The 21766-nt window shown below is 42.4% G+C and overlaps 1 protein-coding gene across 1 annotated transcript; it reads right to left on the bottom strand.

Annotated features, from left to right (window-relative positions):
* Positions 1-1966: 1966 nt before the first annotated feature.
* On the bottom strand, positions 1967-5377 carry LOC148037781 (G-type lectin S-receptor-like serine/threonine-protein kinase SD2-5). Its single transcript, XM_087676737.1, has one exon. It carries the CDS (start codon positions 5333-5335, stop codon positions 2594-2596), a length of 2742 nt encoding a protein of 913 aa, XP_087532863.1. The 5' UTR covers positions 5336-5377; the 3' UTR covers positions 1967-2593.
* Positions 5378-21766: the final 16389 nt, after the last annotated feature.

Genomic DNA, 21766 nt, shown 5'->3' with positions numbered 1-21766 from the left:
TCTTGCTCCATTAGTCTTATTCTTTTCGCAACGGATCATGGCAAAATGGCTAAATTCATGAAAAGTTTCTTTCAATGCTCAAATTACTAGAGAGTTATCTTTGCTAGTTGCAAGGCTACTGTTGTAAATTGGCATGAGTTTATCTTTATAGAAAACGGAAGTTAAATGTTAGAAATTAACAAGTATAAAAATTAGACATAAGAAATCACTTGGAAAGAAAATGTAATGGGGAATTGCTGGATGATACTTTATTAACACTTTTTGAGGACTTGGAACAAATAAAGTGTGTATTTACTAATTCCTTAGCTAGGTATTTAGGAGTATCGTCACTCTTTGTATCATCATGACATTATGCTATATGCCAAATTAAACTGTATTGATTGAGAAAGTAATCAAAGATAGTAAAACCGTGACAAGACGAGTAAGATTACCTTCCTAAAGCTGACCAAACCAATCTTTCCAAAAGATAACCGGACCAATCTAAACATAGAAACATTCATACCCTAAAACATTGGACTACTTACCTTACCGCAAGGACAATAAACTCATAAAGATAAGAAATTAGGGTCGTCCCTAAGGTTCTCAAATAAAGAAACCCTAGGCCTGACATACGTCAGATTAAGGAGTCTAAACAGATTATTCCATCGTCTGACTTGCGCAACATATATGAAATCATTTTGTGATTGAGTCACAAAAAGAAAAGGGAAAAACCCTTTTCAAAGACGGCAAATCCTTACGCAATTTATCTTGCAAAAAGACGTAGTTTTTGGATATCCTTCAAAATAAGAAAAGTTGTAAAATAGGAACTAGCATATCTAAGGTACCTTAGGGTAAACCAAACTAGGTATACCCTACATCCGAATGTAAGGGATCTTGCCAAGTTACAAGACATCTTAAGAACGACTGCTAATACACTCAAAAAGGAAAGAACACTTCTTTAGCGGTTTGCCATACAACTGGGTTGGTTAATGGAAATGTTTGTGCTTGCTAGAGATTTTAGAGCTCTGTTTGATTTACGAATTACAAATTAAATAAGTATCTATACTTCAGGTTAAAAACCTGAAGGGAGAGGCAGCTTCAGTTACCCCCGACTGCCTGCCTGACCCTAACCAAGGGGGTTGTTTGACCGTGCCGGGAACGTGGACCGAACCCGCCGCGAGAGGTCTCTCCGTTGAGTTCTACTTGGAGCAGGAGGACGCTTGGGTGCCAGGGGGGGATCTGGCCGTAAATCCCTCGCCTTCCGGGTCCTGCACAAGGGACTAACACGATTCGGGATTGGATCCCGAAGCCCGTATACTAGTTGACGGGCGGAAGCTTGGAATAGTGATCCCTGGAGATTACTTGTTAGGCTCCGGGCAGATTATGGATAAGCCTACGGGCGGAACTTCTTGTAATTCAAAGATAAAATGATGAGATGTTGAAAGAACTTGCTTGATATTGTTTTTATATGTCACGTGATAAGATTACGTGAAGGAACCAGTGCTTAAACAAGATTAATTAAAGAAGCTGATTGTTATATGTCAAATTAATGTGTTAGATAATTACATAACTAAAACAAACCGAGGAAAGTGCGGAGGATGGACCATGGGTCCGTCCTACGGTTGGGTGGTCCCGGTTAGCCGGGAACTTTTCTCATAAATCTCGAAAGACAGCGGAATGATCATCATCATAAAAAAGAATAACAAGAACGGTGACCTAGAGTTACGTCTTACCCGATTTACGTTGTTTTAGGGGAACGGAATGGGACTATGCCTTATGGCAGAGAGGTTGAGCTTTGCATCCCTCTCGTTTCCCATTCTCCTTGAACCAAGTGCAGCGTGAATCCGCTTCGGACCTGGTGTTTCTGCGTGAAGTAGTTCGCTCGGGTCTGACGCTAGTTGTTGTTAGCTAGTGACCCATTAGGAAAACCCTAATTCCGGTCGATCCTAAGTGGAAACGGCCAGGATACTTCCGCTACGTGGCAGACGCGGGAAGAACTAGATTGCAAAACCCGTAACATTCCATGGGAGTGTCCGGTGGAGCTTTCTACACATCCTTTCCAATGGACTGCTAAGACGTGTCCTGGATGATACTAGGGGACACGTTACACAAAGGCTCCTTCACTAATCTTTTTGTTTGGCAACTCGAGTTACAAATGTGGTACTACTGCCCATTTGTTGTAATTGTTACATGGTGAGAAGTATTAATAATCTATTATGCTAATTAGTGCCAATGCAATAGAGGTCTCAACACTCCACGAGAGACATCTTTCCTGATCTTTCTGTTCTTTTTGTTTGATAAGTGGTATTATATACGTAGTACTACCTCTAAGTGGTATTCCTGATATTTTTGTTATTTTTGTTTGATAAGTGGTATTACATATGCGGTACTACCTCTAAGGGGTTGCCATTGTGGTACTACCAAAGTGGTATCACCAAAGACATCCAAATCGTGGCTCCTATGGAAATCTCCTCTGCTTCACATAGGTATACTAACCCACAGGTATGCAGTGTAGAATAGATTCCAGAATAGTTTGTGGAAGACTTGTCTGGGCCAAGTGCTCTGTGATTATGTTTGTCTAGGAAGCAGGTTAGAATACCGGCACAATGAAGAACTATCTGGGCGACATTAACACACTACTTAACACATTTACGCTTCCGGAGCTGTTAGATGCGTTGGAGTCATGAGCTGGGCGGGAGCCTCTGAGGACGTAGGTGAGCTCGAGAGGAGGGTCGGGAACTTCCACATGCTCCTCCAGCATCAGCAACACCGTGGTCATGGAAGGCCGAGACGCTGCATTCTCTTGGATGCACCAAAAGGCCACATGCAAGAGGCGTTTCATTTTTGAGAGCATATTGGCGAGCTGATGATCAGTTCCGGCCAATTCAACATTACAGTCGATGCCACCGCTTGTCCCGGCTATTGGGAAAAGTTGCTTGTCAATGACATCGTAGAGCCTGCCACTCTCAGCCTGTTTGACTGCCCATGCGGGAAAGTACCATTCCTCGTTGGCCACGGCCAGGTTGAGGTTCTTGCGGCCACCTACTAGCTCCAGCAGCACCATGCCATAGCTGAAAACGTCACTCTTGTCCGTGACGGGAATGTTGAGGAACCACTCGGGTGCCATGTAGCCAGGAGTGCCTCGCATGGCCGTCACGGTCTGGCTTTGCTCGGCTCTATCCATCAATTTGGACATCCCAAAGTCGGAGAGCTTGGCCCGGAAGTTTCCGTCTAGCAAGATGTTTTGTGGCTTCACGTCCAAATGAACGACCTTGTCTCTGCATTCCTCGTGCAAGAAGGCCAGCCCTCGGGCTGTGTCGAGTGCTATTCTATACCTCACTTCCCATGGAAGAATATACCCATATGAGGCAGAATCGTCGCTAGTTGCCTCCGGACTAGCGCGACGGAATATCCACTTGTCTAACGATCCATTCTCTAGGTACTCATAAATGAGAAGCCTGTGAATCCCTTCCGCACAGAAGCCCCTTAGTTGGACCAGATTCACATGGCTCACGCTGCCCAGAGTGGCCACCTCTGCTCTGAACTGCTTCTTACTAGATGCAGCCATGGTGGGGCGTTCCGAGATCTTAAGCTCTTTCACTGCCACCTTGACAAGCAGCTGATTGCTGTCGGACGGTAGCTGAATCTCCCCTTCGTAAACTGCACCAGAGCCCCCAGTGCCTAGGCTCTTGCTGAAGCCCTGCGTGGCGCTGAGCACGTCTTTGTATGAGAACCTTGGGGGCAGCCCAGGCAATCCCTCCAGAAAGGCCTCCTCCTCGGAATCAGACTCATCCGACGACTTTTGCATGGCTCTTCTTGTGATCCAGCCAGCCAAGAGCGCCAAACAGATGACCATCACGCCAAGGCCGCTGCTGATACCTATTATAGCCCTTCTGGGAAACGGCTTGCTGGTGCTTAGGAATGGCGTGGCTGGCAGCTGTGCCACCCTAAGGAAGGCTGTCACCGAGGGACTGCTCCCAGGCAGCATTGTTTGCACTTGGTCATAGGCGTGGCAGGCCATGGTGTCATTGTTGTAGAAGGCCGCAGTGCATGAGCAGTTAGCCAAGCACAGATTCTTGCAATCCTCTGCACTGTTTGCCTGCCCGAGAGGGCTTGTATAGAGATTGGCGAAGTAATCAACGCCCGACAGTTCCAGGAATTCATGCTTCCTAAATATGCTGCAGTTGAGAGGAGTTACAAGGCGGCAACCTCGAGTTGGATCCGAGGAATCGATGTATTGGAACAGATTTGGGCAGCTGCAGGTTTGGACGGAGCTGCAGAGGCTGTTGATGCCGCAGTACGAGGGCAGCTTACAATAGGTGTTGAAAAATCCCTTGAAGAACTCGTTATCAAGGCTCAGGCCACTGGAAGAGAGGAGGAAGGAGTGGATGTCACCGGTGGGCATGAATCGCAAGTATCGCAAGCCATCGCCACCGAGGCGGGTCGCAAAGCTGATGCCATGAGCGTTATCAGCAATGCCGCCCGTCTCGGCTCTGCACTCCGGAGTGATAGCCGGCCCGTCTTGCTCCAGCAAGACACCTTCTGCGTTCTGCATGTAGAGAATGGTGGTGTGATTGCAGGCGGAATGCAGGGCTGTGGAGATGTTGTTGTTGGGACCGCCTGCATAATTGACGAGCTCATAGGGGACCATGTGCTGCTGTGCGTCAAAGCTGGCGTAAAGGACGGCCCCACCTGGCTCGGCCTTGAGAGTGTAGCGGCCGGGAGAGAAGTCTCCGTTCCAGTAATCGATGCTGCCAGTGAGGGTGTGGTTGGTTCTCAGGCGCTGGCCGGGCAGCATGATGTCGGTCGGGTAGTCGAAGCTCTGCCAGAGGGTGGAGTTGCGGTCGTCGAGGAGGAGGAGGTTGCCCGTGCTGTTCATAACAACGCTCCGGACGCCGTCAGCCTGAGGGGACCACGCGACGGAGCCTTTGGCATCGAGCAGAAGCAGATTGCGGGACGGGAACCGAAGGACGAGGCTCGCCTTCGCCGAGACAGGGTAGTCCCTGTTGGCGACCCAGACGATGGTGGTGTTGTAGAGCATGTTGCGGACCACCAGCAGGCACTGTGTGGCGTTGTTCAGCCTGTTCTTGTGAAGGAACTGCCAGGCATAGGAGCCGTCTCTGCTGCTCAAAATGGGAGAGATGGTGTTCGTCGCATTGGCTATCACCAAATCATATTTTTCTCCCTCAGAAGCCGAGGGCTTATCCGGCAGTATCAGAACATCAGAAGCACTAGCTAAGCCCTGCAGATGTGTTGATGTAGCTATTGTGATTGCTGGTTGAGTGTTACTATAAGTACCAGTAGGAAGAATTAACAAAATTGTTATCAGACACATATCATAAGTGAGCAGCTTCATACTGCTGCATGTAAGGGGGTTAAGATTTACTATAGCCTATATGGACTATATGACGATCAATATGCGTTGGCACATTGTATTAATAGATGATCAGGGAGTGAACAAAGCTCGTGAAGGAGCGGATACGAATTTGCAGGTGGTCGATGTCAATGGTTTGTAGCTTGTACGCAAACTATGGCATCCTGAATTCTGATTCATGACACCTTTGTCATCTTTGAAGGCTCACGAGAGTTACGATAGTCCAACCTTTGTGGCACGTTGTCCGCCATTCGTACGTCCCCCACATGAGTTTGGCAAAGACTGGTTCAGGAATCAGCATAGTAACACTAGATTAACTACATTAATTGATTATGGAAATATTGGTAGGTAGATAATGTCTACCAGTGGGGTGTCAAATTTGAAGGGTTTCCCAACTTTTCATTTCGTCGGTCTTAGAGTTGTTCATTTCGTCGGTCAAATTTCTTTTTCAAGGGATTTGACAGGCACATAGGGTAAGGAACCTGCGATCCCTTATATTGTAATAACCATCGTGACACAGAGGTGCTAAATTAGTGATGGAATGTAGAAATAATGACTTGACACGTGGAAAAAAGAGCCAATGAACGATTGTCACCACAATGTCTTAAAATCGGTGTGATCATATAGCGAGCTATTGTTGCACGTCTGCATTTGCGTTTCAGCTCCAAAATACCTTGCCATGGCTTCCTCATAGCTGATTTTTTGTTTCTGGTTGGGGGATCTCCTCAAGAACATGGATATCAAGTCGTTTTGATCAATTTCGTAATGTCACTTTTTTTCGACAAAGGGGCTAGTAAATGTCACTAAATCGGTCCCCGCACCCTAACTACTTCTCTACATTTTCTACCATTCATTTGAAATGTCATGTACTTTTAACCCCATTGTAGAAGTGTAAGTCCCCTTTTGGAGGGTGTTGAAGCCTTCATATATTGAGCGTGCTAGTATCCACAAAAGACTAATTCTATTGAGCGTGTTACTACAGGCACTAAAATTCAAAGAGTACCTTCAAAGGATGTTGAAGTCATCATATATTGAGGGTGCTATTACATACATTAAATTTTGACATTAAATTTTGACAACTACCTCCAGAAGACCAAAGTGAAGCGACCATAGTTTTTTAGAAGTCAAAGTCAAGCATCACGTTCCTCTTTGAAACCTTCCAATAGTTGCTCTCTCCAAACTTTTTCTCAACCAATAAAGAAAAATGTGAGTTTTGAGAGTGAATGATTTTGCTAATCAAAATCTATACGACATGTCGGGTTTATAATTGAAATACTTGAAAAGTTCACCCATAATTCAAGGACACGACAAAATTTAACTGGGTAGTTTTTAAAATTCAAGCCAATATAAGTCCAATAAAATGTTGTTTTCATTGAGTACTACTCATACGAAGACTTGGCTAAACTTTGAAAGGTATTTCACAAAACTCACTTCCAAATTGGGTTAGCTCATATTAGTACTCAAGTCGCACATAAACCTTAGACTCTTGAGAGTTAAAACGAGGCTCCAACTGTAGAATATCATAATATTAGAAAACCCCCAAACATGCCTTAAGAAGACTTTTGGTCACGCTAGGTATTGCAAGGCAAAAAGTGTCTCTAATAAGTGGGCCCTTCAAGCTTGAAGAAAATTTTTGCCTTGGTTTTCTTTTGAATGCAATATAATCTGAAAGTCTCATCTATCAACTTTAAAGACCAAGGATTACTACAAAGACTTCAATTTTCAAGAGGACTATATATTTTGTTTTATCTTAGTTGAGAAAATAATAAAACATAGTTCTCCATCATTTTTGGTGTAAGGCAGGGTTATGTACCAAAGGTTATGAATATTTTTCCTTGAGTAAGTGCTTCCATGTTTTCACATACTTTTAAGAAGACATACAATATGGTTGAGTCTACAAAGAGTCCCTTGTATTCTATGCATTGAACTAAACAAACTAGATTGACTTGTGAATTAACTATTATGATGAGTGAACCAAATTTTATCTGATAAAGAACATGCCCTAGTAAACTCACTTGATACACTTATGTTTTTTGTGATGTGCCCCTTGCGAACATATATTCAAGATGCATTTTATAAACACTTCACATTTACATATATTTATGGATTAATTGACTTCTTATAAGACTCATTCATTAACCCGTTGTATAAAATTAATTTAAAAGCAGGCATTCAAACCCCTTTGAAAGAAGTCAAGTGCTACCCTTATATGCTTTAAAGTGAATCCATTCAAGCATTGATGACCATCTTTCAAAGGAATTCATAATGCCCAATGAGCATTTATCCCAAGCTCAATCTCTTGAGTTGTCGTCGAATAGAGTACACGCAGGAGTTTGTGAAAGTCTCTCGTCACAAGGATGCTTTGCGAGATGGAAACTCCAACGCTTTACGAAAATCACTTCTCGTAGGGACGTTATACAAGAAGCCCTCCACTCTCTTCTCAAGATTTCACTACAATAGAAACGAGGCATAGACGCGCAAAGTCGGGCGCGTCTATAGGCGCGTCTAAACGTGCATGTAAATAGACGCGACTTTTGCGTCTATATATCCGCGCAAATAGACGCGCTTATACATGCAAAAATAGACGCACACGTCAAAATTCAAATCATTCTTAAATCATTTCTTTTCAAACTACACCTTTCCTTTCCTATGTTTTTTGCGGTTCTGAAGCTTGAGTTTAGCTGACATGCAGTCTCTTCATGCCTCGCCTAGTCTTTTCATGCCTCACCTCCTCATGACTCACCTCTTCTTTCATTTCAAACACACAAGAAGGGAAAAAGGAAAGCCAAGGAGAGGAAGAAAGAGAGAACAACAGAGAGGAGAACAAGAAGAAGCAGCAAGCAAGGAAGCAAGCATCAAGGGAGGGTAACTTACCAAGGAGAGGAAAAAGGAGAAGGAAGAAGCGCCACCACCCGCCACACCAAACACCCAAGGTGAGTCTCTCTCTCTCTCTCTCTCTCTCTCTCTCTCTCTCTCTCTCTCTCTCTCTCTCTCTCTCTCTCTCTCTCTCTCTTTCTATCTTCCTCTCTCTGCTCTGTCTGTGTATTTAGGATTTGTGATTCCATTATGTATTGCATTTTGTAAATCAATAATGGCGGTCGTCCGCTAGAATCAGCGGACCAAGCGCGTCTGATAGCGCATCTACATCTCAGTGTAGACGTAGATATAGACGCGGAAAACGTTTCTCTAGGGACGCGTCTTTGAGCGCGTGTGCGGGCACGTGTGCTCTGCAGTGTACACGCGAGGATACACGTGCTGTCAGACGCTCACAGAGATTGCACGATTCCCTTCAAGCACCAAAAAAATGGTTTGTGGCAAGAGGTGTTGCGGGTAGTACATAAAAGGTACCCTAATCCCGAGAATTCACGATTCTCAGATGATTGGGGACGGTCAAAGGTGAGAGACGCGCTTCATAACAAGAGGTCTCACCTTATGACGCGCACCAAGGAGTCATTGCAGAGACAAGAGCAGGGGCGCCCTGGATATGGCCAACCACCCAATTGCCACCGCAAGGAGTGGAAAGAGGCCAAGAAGAGAGCAATGGAGAAAATGACAAGTCGCCAGCATGCAGAGGCGCGACGTATCCAGATGGCAACCATCGGATCGTCGCATTATGGATCGGGTGGCAGGGAGTCATGGGAGGCTGAGTTTGTAAGTATTATTTGATTTCTTTTTTTAAATTAAATTTTTTAATTTGTTTCACTTCATTATGTAGTGTGTTTTAATACGTTGTATGTTCAAATTGTTTTGTAGTTCCATATCGTTGGTAGGATACCTACTCCTAGAGAGGTAGGCTACCATCGAGGTCATAACCGGGCGTCCACTTGGTAGCATTTCTACAAGGAGGGACTCATCACGGAGGAGCAATATAATCGCGCCATGAGGATTCCACCACCAGAAGAGGTATGTTTTATTTTTTACATGAAAAGTATAGATCAATATGATTTATTGTTTGTAATGGTATTTATATACTTTAATCCTTTGTGTAGGCGAACCCTGATGCAGTTGAGGATAGTGAAGGGGGGACTAGCAGTAGTGGTGGCAGCAAGAGCAGTGGCACAGGCAGCGGTGGTGGTAGCGATGATGATGCCTCTTCTGAGGAGATATAGAGGAGCCCTATGCATGCATGCCTCCCCTTGGCTTGTAATTTTCATTTTTGATATGTATTACTTTCAGCTAGTGCTTGCGATCATGACGTCACAAGAACTAGAACTCATAATGTAAAAACATTTCATCTATATATATGAAATTTCGTATGCTACATACATTGTTTTGTTTTCAGTATCCAATCTTCAAAATAATCTTTCTCTGTTTTCCCTAAGTATACAATTTGATGTTGATGGGGGGGGGGGATGGTTTTTTTTTCATACCTCTGTTTTGCGCGTCTATCCGCGCGTCTAAATTGCAGGATAAATGCACGTCTATTCTCGTCAAAAACTTTCAGAGTAAACGCGGTTTTAGACGCGTAGATATGCGTGTATAGGCGCACAATATGAATATATCCACTTTTTTATAAATATGATTATATATTTATATAGCGTGTTTATACGCGCGTCTATAGGCGCGTCTAAGTGTACGTCTACTTCTAACTATAAGTGCGCTTTTAGACGCGATTTTGTAGACGCGTTAATAAACGCGCCCGACTTTTTTTTTCACAATTCAAATATTGCATCTACAAGCGCGTCTATGGAGCCTTTTTGTTGTAGTGTTCAATAAACCTTTTAAGAAGTAGAGTTGGACAAGAGTCTCTTATTAAGATTCAAGAAGTCTCTTAAGATTCAAGAAGCCTCTTAAGATTCAAGAAGCCTCTTAAGATGATTTTTCAACATCAAATTCTCGTAAGGTTCGACCACCATACACAAGTATGGGACCCTCTACTCACTTCTTTCCCAAGACGGGCCCAAGACACAAAGTTGAGTAACAACAATAGAAGGGCCCCCTAAAGACTCATGTCACCTCCTTTATATAGTTTTTCCACAAGTACTCACACGTTGTGTTTGCTTTTGAAAAGCATAAACTTTTCAAACGTTCTTACTTTTCATAAAAGATTAGTAAATCTTTCCCATTTAAGATACCTTTTGAAAAGCTCCATGACATCTACGCTTGAAAGCTTTCGGCTTTTTTAAAAAAAACAACCTTATGCCCTTAAGAATGAAGCTTTTTTTAAAGCTTAACAAAGCCTTTATTACCCTGCTTTCGAGATACATCACATCCTGTGTTCATGAATGCCGCCATTCAAAATGTTGCCAACTTGCTCCCTGCGATAATGCCATCCCATCTGTCTATGGAATTTTCTGTGTATGTTCCAAGAATGTACCATCGACTATGACATGAATTTACAACTGTCTCTTTCCTTGCATCATCGATTTGTGCAGCTTTCACAGTGAGGTTGCCATCAGAGCCATAATTCTTAACGAAAAAAATCAGCAGCAAGCAATCGTATCCAGTCAATACATCAGCACCACCAATGGCTCATAGAATATTTACTTCTGTACTTTTGAACAAAGAGTGAACCCACTCATTCTGAATGATGTGAGAGAAGCAATCAGGTGAGCTTGAGTATTTAACTACTCCCTGGATATCATCATCATACGACTCTTCTCTGTCATTATGATCATATCCTACAACTACTAAGGATATGTGCTACATTTTATCAGTTGTCGCCACCCTTCAATTTAGGAAACCTATGGAATCTTCTGCCATAAAAAATTGTCACCATTGTTGCGCGAAATCAACGATGATCACTATTATTTCTCATCACATAATGTTGCCTCCTCATTTTCAAGCCTCATTATGTTAGTTACATCAATGACACCAATCACTCCACATCCCATATTAGCAGTATGCACCATGCCTCCCACATGTTTATATGCCTCGATCAACCATCCATGCCAATAGAGAACAATTCCACAATTCCACTGGTCTCTTTCAGCTTGGCTACGTCCAAGTGTGAGTTCATCAATTCTTCAAAGTGGTGTGTGTTTATAAACCCTCGTTTTATTCAAAGATTTATGAAGCCACCTTGTTTTGACCCGTGTACCTTGCACATAGATCTTCATTTTTGGCTCTAAAAACATGACTTCTAAATAAGCATAGAGCGAGTAATCTAAAGGAACCTCTCTCGTCATTTGTGCTAGCTGTGAGCGCACACAACAAAAACACATTGTGATGTCAGACCTAGACTTATGTCCACCTTCTCTTTTCACTTTGGAATCCACTGCAAGCTATAATCTAAACCCTAGTGGTCAAGGTTACATATATACACAGTTGTTCATGTGCCTTCATCACCAAAAACTAAATACCCATGAGTAGTTCTTCTTCATCCCTCCATCAAGAAATTCCATTTTCCATGCACTAATAGGAGCTTTCTCCAAGATCTGGATTTGAATAAATCAGTATTTTCCTTCCCTCTTGACCAGTAATACTAATTCCAACAAGTGCCTTTTGTGATATGGGCACATCTTTTGCTCATCTTGAAATGAGTATAGTTAAAGCTAACAATGTCCATACTAGGATCACCTCCATTAGCTTGTCATTGATACTTTCTTCAACTTTTCTCCTTCATAGCACCTAGCAATGCTCTCTTAATAATAATCTCCATTTATCCTCCTACTATGCAATGTGACCTAGTGGAAATATATTATTGAAGATACCCTCCTCTAAGCTCCTAAATGGCCTTATCATGCCCGAGAGAGATTTTTTGAGCTTAAATCATTTACATGCAAGGGACTTGATGATAGTCATCAGAACACTCCAAAGTGACTTCATAGTGGTGGATGCGCACAATATCACGACATCCGCCCCCTCCAAACCTGCACATCCTCTGGCATGTGCCATTTTTTTTTTACCACTTGCAGCATTGTTCCCACCAATATCATATGGGTAATCATCTAGGTAATATGACAAGTATGTAAGTTGACATAGGTTATCACAGCATCCTCTTGGATCATATGGATGAATCAAAGTGGGTATGTTTTCGTAGTGCATCACATCATTCTTACAAAAATCTTCTCCATAACATCCAGATCTTCTTTGGTTCGTTGATCTTTAGACAATTCCATGACTCGGAATTCTCTTTCCTCCTTCAATGGAACAAGTCTTGTTTGTGCCCTGACAACATTGATGTTTATATCCATATCCATCTCTATAAATGGCATAAACATTGGAAAATCCTCATCATTGTCCAAAGGTAATTTGACCTTCTTGTCAATTGTCTTACATTTTGTTTGTACTTTGGCTTCTTTGCTACAACCTGTAAATTTCAGCTTTTGCTGTAAATACCCTGGTAAACACAAATGTTGTTGTGTTTTGTAAATATTTTTGCTGAAATATTTTAGAAAAGAACACTTTTTGCTAAGAATTCTCAGCACCCAAATTTTCTTGTAGAATGAAATTAGCATTTTCACAATTTTTTGCCAGAGAATGGACTTGTAAGACATATGACAGCTCTTGATTTTTAGTTTTCAGCAATGCTAAAATATCCTCAATAGTATCCGAGCATGATAGCCCATCATAAAGATCATCATTAATCTTCTCATTAGAATCAATCTTCTTAATCTTCTTCAAATCTGTAGTTATCTCAATGTTGAAAAGCACCTTGAATCCAGATTGCTTTTTTGACTTTCGAATCCTTTGTCTTCGAGGCTTTCTAATCTTCATGTACTTCCAGCTTCTGAACATCGGCCATACTCTGCTCTAGTCCTGAAGAAGAAGATTGAGAAACTAGATTACTCCTCCTAGTCAGCCTCTTCAAACCTTCAAACTGATCATCATCTCTTATCTACTTCTCCTCAACAAGCGCTTCGACTCCCTCAGATTTTGCTATCCTAGAAGAATTTACAGGGGTAGATGAAGTTGGGGTCGAAACTGGAGTTGGACTAAGTGGCTACTGTTCCATTCTAGTCATCTTGATTTGTAGGTCTTTTAAGTTCTTTGATATCTCCTCTGTCATATCTTCGACAGTCAATTTTGTAGCTGGTCTGACAACCACAATAGGAATAGGCATAGGCTAAGAGATAGGAGAAGTAGTCGATGGTGCAACAGGAAAAGTAGGAGAAGTCATGGTACCAGAAGACATCGATGGTGGTGACTACATCCCGTTTTTGCAAGTGATCCTTCCATCTCCGCCTCTTTGTCAGTGTAAAAGCCACATCGACAACATCTTGCCCATTCGTCTTCAATCCCATAGGCTATGTACAGTCCTCTAGCAACTCTCCCAACTCGTCCTGAAGTGCAGGATAAGCCACTTGCTACAAGAATAACTCCACTTTCTCTGAGTTTAGGTCTCTTTGCTCTAGTGCATCCAATTGGTTGTATTGTTCTAACAAAAAAGCCCTTTCTTGGGCTGATAAACCCATTTTGCAAGTGAGCCCCAACTCATCTTAAAGTGCAGGATCAGCCACCTACAAGTTTAACTCCACTTTCTCTGAGTTCAGAGCTCTTTGCTCTAGTGCATCCAACTGGTTGTATCATTCTAAGCAACAAGTCCTTTTTTGGGCTTATAAACTGACTCTCTGAATGTCTTTCGCATAGCAATACCATAATCCTCTAGAAAATATTCATCTTTAAGCACTTTCTTGAAAGCATCCTAGTTAGAGTCCTGAACAAACATGTTTGTCACTCTAAACCACAAAGCAGGCTCGACAAACTGTAGGAAATAGTTGCTCCACTTGGTCATCAGAACTCCGAAGAAGCACATATGGCTTTCAAATGCCTTAATGTAGGCTGAAACATTCCAACCATCAAATAATTTTCACTCATTAATCACAGCCTCAATCGCTTAGTTGCACCATGCATATGCTCTCATTCTTGATGCAACAGTCGTTGTTGATCCAATTACTACTATATAGATGATTGCATCTACTAATTTTGCATCATAATGGCTAAAGAAAGAGTTTGTAACTCATCTCATCAGTCAAAAAGAAAGAAACAATCGATGATGAAGGTTCATAATTCGAAGGGTCTTCCATCTCAATGATCAGAAGCGATGCTTTCATGTCGGGTTCACACGAACAACAAAATATGCATAGGAGTTCATGAAAGTCACTCATTGCAAGGACGCTTTGCGAGATGGAAATCCTTCTTTACGAAAATTGCTTCTCGCATTGACGGTATACAAGAAGCCCTCCACTCTCCTCTCAAGACTCAAGACACTTTTTGAGAAGTAGAGTTGGACAAGAGTCTCTTATTAAGATTCAAGAAGCCTCTTATGATTCAAGAAGCCTCACAAGGAATAGTATTCTTTGAGTTCGAAAATAAATAGAAACTTTGTACCTCTTTGGGTATGATACACAATTTTTTTTCACTTTTTCAACATCAAATTGTTGCAAGGTTCGACCACCATACACAAGTATGGGACCCTCTACTCACTTCTTTCGCAAGACACAATGTTGAGTAACAAGTGAAGGGCCCCCTAAAGACTCCCTCACCTCCTTCATATAGTTTTTCCACAAGTACTCACATCCTGTGTTTTCTTTTGAAAAGCATAAGCTTTTCAAATGTTCTTGCTTTTCATAAAAGCTTAATAAATCTTTCCCGTTTAAGATACCTTTTGAAAAGCTTTGTGGTGTCCACGCTGAAAAGCTTTAGGCTTTAAAAAATAAAAAACCTTATGCCCTTAAGACTTAAGCTTCTTTTAAAGCTTAACAAAGCCTTTATTACCCTACTTTCAAGACACGTTGTCATCCTGCATTAATAAATGCTGCCATTCAAAATGTTACCAACTTGCTCACTTGGATAATGACATCCTGTGTGTCTATGGAATATTCTATCTACATTCCAAGAATATGCCATCAACTGTGCCATGAATTTACCATTGTCTCTGAGGTTGCCATCAGAGCCAAAAGTCTTGATGAAATTTTTTGAGCTACAAGCAATCATATCTAGTCAATACATGAGCACCAGCAATGGCTCACTGTAACGTGTCCACTAGTATCATCCATGACATGTCTTAGCAGTCCATCGGAAAGGATGTCTAGAAAGCTCCGCCTGGCACCCCCATGGAATGTTACGGGATTTGCGATCTAGGTCTTCCCGCGTTTGCCACGTATCGGAAGTATCCTGGCCGTTCCCACTTAGGATCGACCGGAATTAGGGTTTTCCTGATTGGTCATTACCTAACAGCAACTAGCGTCGGACCCAAGCGAACTACTTTACGCAGAAACGCCAGGTCTAAAGCGGATTCACGCTGCACTTGGTTCAAGGAGAATGGGAAACGAGAGGGATGCAAAGCTCAACCTCTGTGCCATAAGGCATAGTCCCATTCCGTTCCCCTAAAACAATGTAAATTGGTTAAAACATAACTCTAGGTCAACGCTTTTGTTGTTCTTGTCCTTTGACGATCATCCCGTTGTTCTTCAAGATTTGAGAAAAGCTCCTGGCTAACCGGGACCACCCAACCGTAGGACGGACCCATGGCCCATCCTACGCACTTTCCTCGATTTGTTTTAGTTATGTAATTATCTAACACATTAATTTGGACATGTAACAACCAACTTCTTTAATTAAACCGTTAAGCACTGGTTCCTTCACGTAATCTTATCACGTGACATAGAAAAACAATATCAAACAAGATCTTTATTAACATATCATCATATTTATCTTTGAAATACAAGGAGTTCCGCCCGTAGGCTTGTCCATAATCTGCCCGAAGGCCATCCAGCAATCCACAGGGATCACTATTCCAAGCTTCCGCCCGTAGACTAGTATGCGGGCCTCGAGATCCAATCCTAAGTCACGTTAGCCTCTTCTGCAGGACCCGGAAGGCGAGGGATTTACGGCCAGAGCCCCCCTGGCACCCAAGCGTCCTCTTGCTCCAAGTAGGGCTCAACGGAGAGACCTCTCGTGGCGGGTTCGGTCCACATTCTTGGCACGGTCAACAACCCCCTTGGTTAGGGTCAAGCAGGCAGTCGGGGGTAACTGAAACTGCCTCTCCCTTTAGGTCTTCAACCTGAAGTATAGATATTCATTTAATTTGTAATTCATAAATCAAATAGGGCTCTAAGATCTCTAGCAAGCACAAACATTTCCATTAACCGATCTTGTTGTTGGCAAACTGCTAAGGAATGATTCTTTCCTTTCGAATGCATCAGCACTCGTTCCAAGGTGTCTTGCAACTTGGCAAGATCCCTTATATTCTAGGTTAGGGCGTATCCTATCAACCTAACTTAGAAGGATATTAAAGAATACATCCTTTTGCAAGATAACTTGCATAAGGATCCGCCATCCTTGTTGAGGGTATTTAACCTTTCTTCTTGTGAATCAATCACAAGACCATATGACTTCGTACTTGCTGCGCAAGTCCTGCATCGTAATATACGATGAAACAATCCATTTTAGTTTCTTTAAGCTGACGTTTGTCGGACCTAGGGTCTTTTTTTAAGAACCTCAGGGACAAACCCTAGTTCTTTTACATTTACGAATTTATTGACCCTACAATCAGGGAAGATAGTCAAGTGTTTAAGGTATAAACGTTTCTTGGTCTTTAAATCATTCCCAAGGCATATTTCGCAGCATAGGTATTTCTAAGTTTACATTAATTCGGTTATCTTTTAGAAGGTAATATTGAGATCACCTCGGCACGATTTGTTATCCTTGTGACAATTGATTTTTCAATCCTAAACTTTATTTCTTTGAGGTTAGGTAAATTCAATTAATCTTCCTTTTTCCTTGCAAATGAAACTCATGCCAAATAACAATCTTTTACTTGCTAAGATATGCATTTAGCAATGATAACTTCCTAGAGTTCAAGCAACGTAAGAAACCTTTCATGAATTTCCCCTTCTATGATAATTTGTTGTAAAAAGAATAGGGGTTAATGGAGCAAGATGCAGTTTTTATTCCTTCAAGATTTACTGAAATATTCTACTTTAGTGGGTAAATAATCTTACTCATAATTCGTTTCAACGCATAAGGCTATTTGAAGGAAAACCATGTTTATACTTTATCCATTTTGCATGATCAATTAAACTAAATTCCTTCATCGTAAATAACTAGGACAAAATATATCTTGTCCCTAACAATTCATCTTGCATGATTGAATTAAAATCGATATAAAACCAAGAAGAAAAAACCTGGTTTTGGGGTGAGATATCCACATGGATACCGGGAGATGACCCTCCCGCAGCTACTCCTTGGACTTTCTTAGGCGGCATCATAGTTCGAACGTGAAGGCAGCTTTTACTCTTTCTTTCGGATTTCCACCGTCTCTCTTTCGAGGCAAGGAGCCATTCAAAAGATTGACGACGAGAAGGGATAATAAGACCGGGGCGGGGTGACAGGATTTCTAAGGGGTAGAACGAGGAGGGGGGGAAATGGGTAAGGGAAGGGTATAGGAAGGGGGCTTGAGGGTTTTAGAAAAAGAAAACCGGGGTGAAAGGGTTCTAAGGTATAGGAAGGGGGGCTTGAGGTGGTCCCCCTTAGAAGCTTCAAGAAGCTTCTTGAAGCTTCTGTGGAATCACAGAAGCCACGTGGGGAGAGGGAGTTACTTCACGACGGAGGATGTTGATGGCGTTAGCGGCTGCAGAGACTAGCAGTTGGTTGCAGGGCGATTCCTCCTCAGCGGCGGTGGCGTTATGGTGGCCTCCCTCTCTCACATCAGACGTTGGTGGTAGTAGCAAAGAGGCTTCGTTTCCCCACCTCCTCCCCCTGTAGCCTGCGGCCCTATCTCCATTTTATAAGGGAGGGGAGGGAATCCTCTCCCCTTTATGTGTCCAACAGCATGCTATATGGAGCCGAGCAAGCTCCAGCGAGGAGCTTGCTGGCTCCTCTATCCACCCTCTATACTACCAGCACGATGCTCTTGCCGCGTGAGAAGGATAAATTCAATATATATATATTTGATATATTACATTCTTTCCCCCTTAGAGGAATCGAGATGTCCTCATCTCGAGATAAACTGGGGATATTGATGGTTGAGAGTGTCTTCTTCTATCCAAGTGGCATCCTCTTCGGGATAATCTTTCCACTGGATGAGGCATTCTCTCAAGGTTCTGGATCTTAACTGTCTCTCCCTAACATCTAAGATCCTATCTGGCCTTAGTTCAAGGACTCCTTGACTAGGCATTACAATTTGTTGGTCATCAAGTACATGGTTAGGGTTGGGTATATATTTTTTCAATAGGCTGATATGGAATACATTGTGAACCTTTAGGTTCTCAGGGAGTTGCAATCTATAAGCATTGGGTCCTAGGCATTTGAGGATTTTTTACGGCCCACAATACCTTGGACTTATCTTCTTGCAATCTCCTAGGGATAGGGAACTCTTTTTAGGGCGTATGCGAATGAAGACCATGTCTCCTTCTTCGAAGACTCTTTCTTGACACTTCAAATCCGCGTATGCCTTCTGTCTATCCTTGGCCGCTTGTATGTCTTGTCTTATTGTCTTTATTTGATCATCCATCTCTTCCAACATCTGCCTTGATGCTTCAATCCTTAGGACTGGATCTGAGAAGTTTAGAGGACTTCTGCATCATGACCATACAATGCTTGGAAAGGAGTCATCTGAATGCTCTGTTGGTAAGAAGCATTGTAGGCAAATTCAACCAATGGCAAGTATTGAATCCACCTCTTCGGCTCTCGACAGCAGTATGCCCTAAGCATATCCTCGATGACTTGATTTACATGCTCTGTTTGGCTATCTGTTTCGGGATGGTAGGCAGTGCGAAAACAGAGTTGAGTCCCAATAGCTACAAAGATAGCTCTCCAGAAGTGTGATGTGAAGAGAGAATCTCGATCACTAATGATTCTTCTGGGTAAACCATGTAGTTTGAATATCTCTTTGATAAACAATCTTGCAATGTCGGAGGCTTTATAGTTTGTCTTTACTGGAGTAAGGTGTGCAACTTTAGTAAGCATGTCAACTACAACCATGATGGAGTTGTATCCTCTCTGGATTTGGGGTAGGCCTACAACAAAATCCATACTGATGAGTTCCCATTTCATTTGGGGGATGTCAAGAGGTTGCAGTTTCCCTGGCATCATGACATGTTCAGCTTTGATACGTTGGCAAGACAAACACTCAGTGATATATTTTTAGAACGTCACCCTTGAGCCTCTCCCAATGGTAGCTCTTCCTAACTGCATTAAGAGTCTTAGCATAGCCAGGATGTCCTGCGAAAGGCTCCAATCATGAGCTTTCCACATTATCTTCTGCTTAAGTGACTGGCTTGTTGGTATACATAGCCTTGTTCTTTAGTAGACAAGTCCATTATCAATGGAAAATTCCTGATATTTAGCTTGCAACTTTTGATTCTGCTCCTTCGTAGAGATTTCCTTTAGCATTGTTTGGTAGGCCAAATCATGGCATGCTTCCTCTATAGCTAAGTCAAGTATAGGGCTGTTTGGCATAGATACTTTTGTAGCTAGAGATCTAGCCGTTGATGGATTCTGCAAGATTAGGGAATTTAGGAATGCCTTGCAACTAAGTGCATCGGCAACTACATTCTCTTTCCCTGGTCGGTACTTAATTTCAAAGTCATATTCCTCCAACACTTCAATCCACCAACGTTGCCTCATGTTGAGCTCATTCTGGGTAAAGATCCATTTGAGACTCTTATGGTCAGTTACTAGAGTAAACTTGTTACCCAACAGGTAGTGTCTCCAAAGCTTTAGGGCATGGATGAGAGCTAGTAATTCCAGATCATGCGTAGCATAATTAGTTTCATGGTTCTTCAATTTCCTTGAAAAGTATGCTACTGGATGACCTTCCTGCATAAGTACACACCCCAAGGCAAGAATGCTAGCATCAGTTACTACCTCGAACTCCTTATTGAGGTCTGGAAGTTTTAGAATAGGTGCTAATACCATACTTTGCTTCAATCTCTCGAAGCAATCTTGTTCAAGAGTTGACCATGTAATGGAAGTCTGCTTCTTTAGTAAATCCGTCAGAGGTGCTACAAACAAAGTATAGTTTTTTATGAAGACCCTATACCATCCTATCAATCCAAGAAACCTGTGTATTTCTTTGACAGATACCAGTGTTGGCCATTCAAGTACATCTTTGACCTTGGATGGGTCCACTAATATTCCTTCTAATGATACTATGAATCCCAGATATTCGATCTGACGCTTGAAGAATGCACACTTTTTCATTTTTGCATACAGCTTATGTGACCTCATTGTCTCAAGGACAATCCACAATTGAGATTCATGATCTTCTTCCTGTTTAGAATAGACTAAAGTGTCATCAAAGAAGACAAGCACGAAATCATCAAGATATGGACTAAAGATGTCCTGCATTAATCTATTGAAGGTGGCAGGTGCATTCGTAAGCCCGAATGACATAACCAAGAACTCAAAGTGCCCATATCTTGTATTGAAGGCCGTCTTTGGGATATCTTCTTCCTTGATCCTTATCTGATAGTAACCTGACCTAAGATCAATCTTGGAGAAGATCTTTGCAGCCTGAAGACGATCAAGAAGCTCATCTATTGTAGGAATAGAATACCTGTTCTTGACTGTTGATTGATTCAACCCTCGGTAATCAATACATAGTTGAAGTGTCCCATCTTTCTTTTTCTGAAATAGTACTGGAGCTCCCCATGGTGAATTGCTAGGCCGGATGTATCCCTGATCTAACAGTTGCTTGAGTTGTTCCTTGAGCTCAATTGCTTCTGGTATGGACATTCTATAAGGTCTCTTCGCAATTGGCGCAGCTCCAGGTACTAACCTAATCTCATGATCTACTTCTCTTTGAGGCGGAAGTTTGGTCAACTCTTCAGGGAATACGTCCGCGTATTCCTTTAGCCAAGAAGGTCCTTCATGAGACTCTTGCTTTTGATCTAACTTGTTGAGTTTGATTAAGTAAACAGGTAATCCTTTTCTGACTCCTTTTATGATCCGAGATACTTTGGCCAATTGGATTCTTGGCACTCATGCCTCACCTTGAGTTGTGACTAATTCCCTTTCAGAGTTTCGAAAGGAAACTTGTCCCTTTCCACAGTGAATGTGGGCTCCTTGGGCTTAAGCCAATCCATTCCGAGTAGACACTCATGGATGCCTAAATTCATGACTCTGAATTTAACTGAAGTCTTCTTTCCTCCCAGAAAGAATTCCACCTTAGCAGTTTGCCTCGTACAAGTAACTTCACGACCATTTGCCAATTCCACAAGCAGGGTAGGTGCTTCTACTGTGGCTATTCCTAATATTTTTGCACATGCTGGTGAGATAAAGGAATGCGTACTGCCACAATCAATCAAGGTTTTGAAACCTTTATCTTGATAGTCCGACGGTGTCTGAATCACTGAGAACTGGCGATTCGGCCCTTTCTTGTGTAAAGAGGCATGGACTGTCGCTCTTTCGAATTCTGCTTCCATGGTCGGATCTTCTTCTTCTTCTTCTTCGCATCCTTGCCTATTGGCAATGCATGCGGTTCTTCCTCTTCCTCGGGTAGCGGCTCCTTGACCACGGCCTACT

The sequence above is a fragment of the Lygodium microphyllum genome, chromosome 4 (assembly GCF_053477565.2).
Source record: "Lygodium microphyllum isolate KBCC chromosome 4, Lygodium_microphyllum_v1.1.10, whole genome shotgun sequence".
NCBI lineage: Eukaryota > Viridiplantae > Streptophyta > Polypodiopsida > Schizaeales > Lygodiaceae > Lygodium > Lygodium microphyllum.
Note: the sequence above shows the minus strand (reverse complement) of the source record. Positions and strands in the feature narration are given on the sequence as shown.

Coding starts and splice junctions, on each gene's coding strand:
- LOC148037781 (XM_087676737.1), bottom strand. CDS start 5,335: ATGAAGCTGCTCACTTATGATATGTGTCTGATAACAATTTTGTTAATT.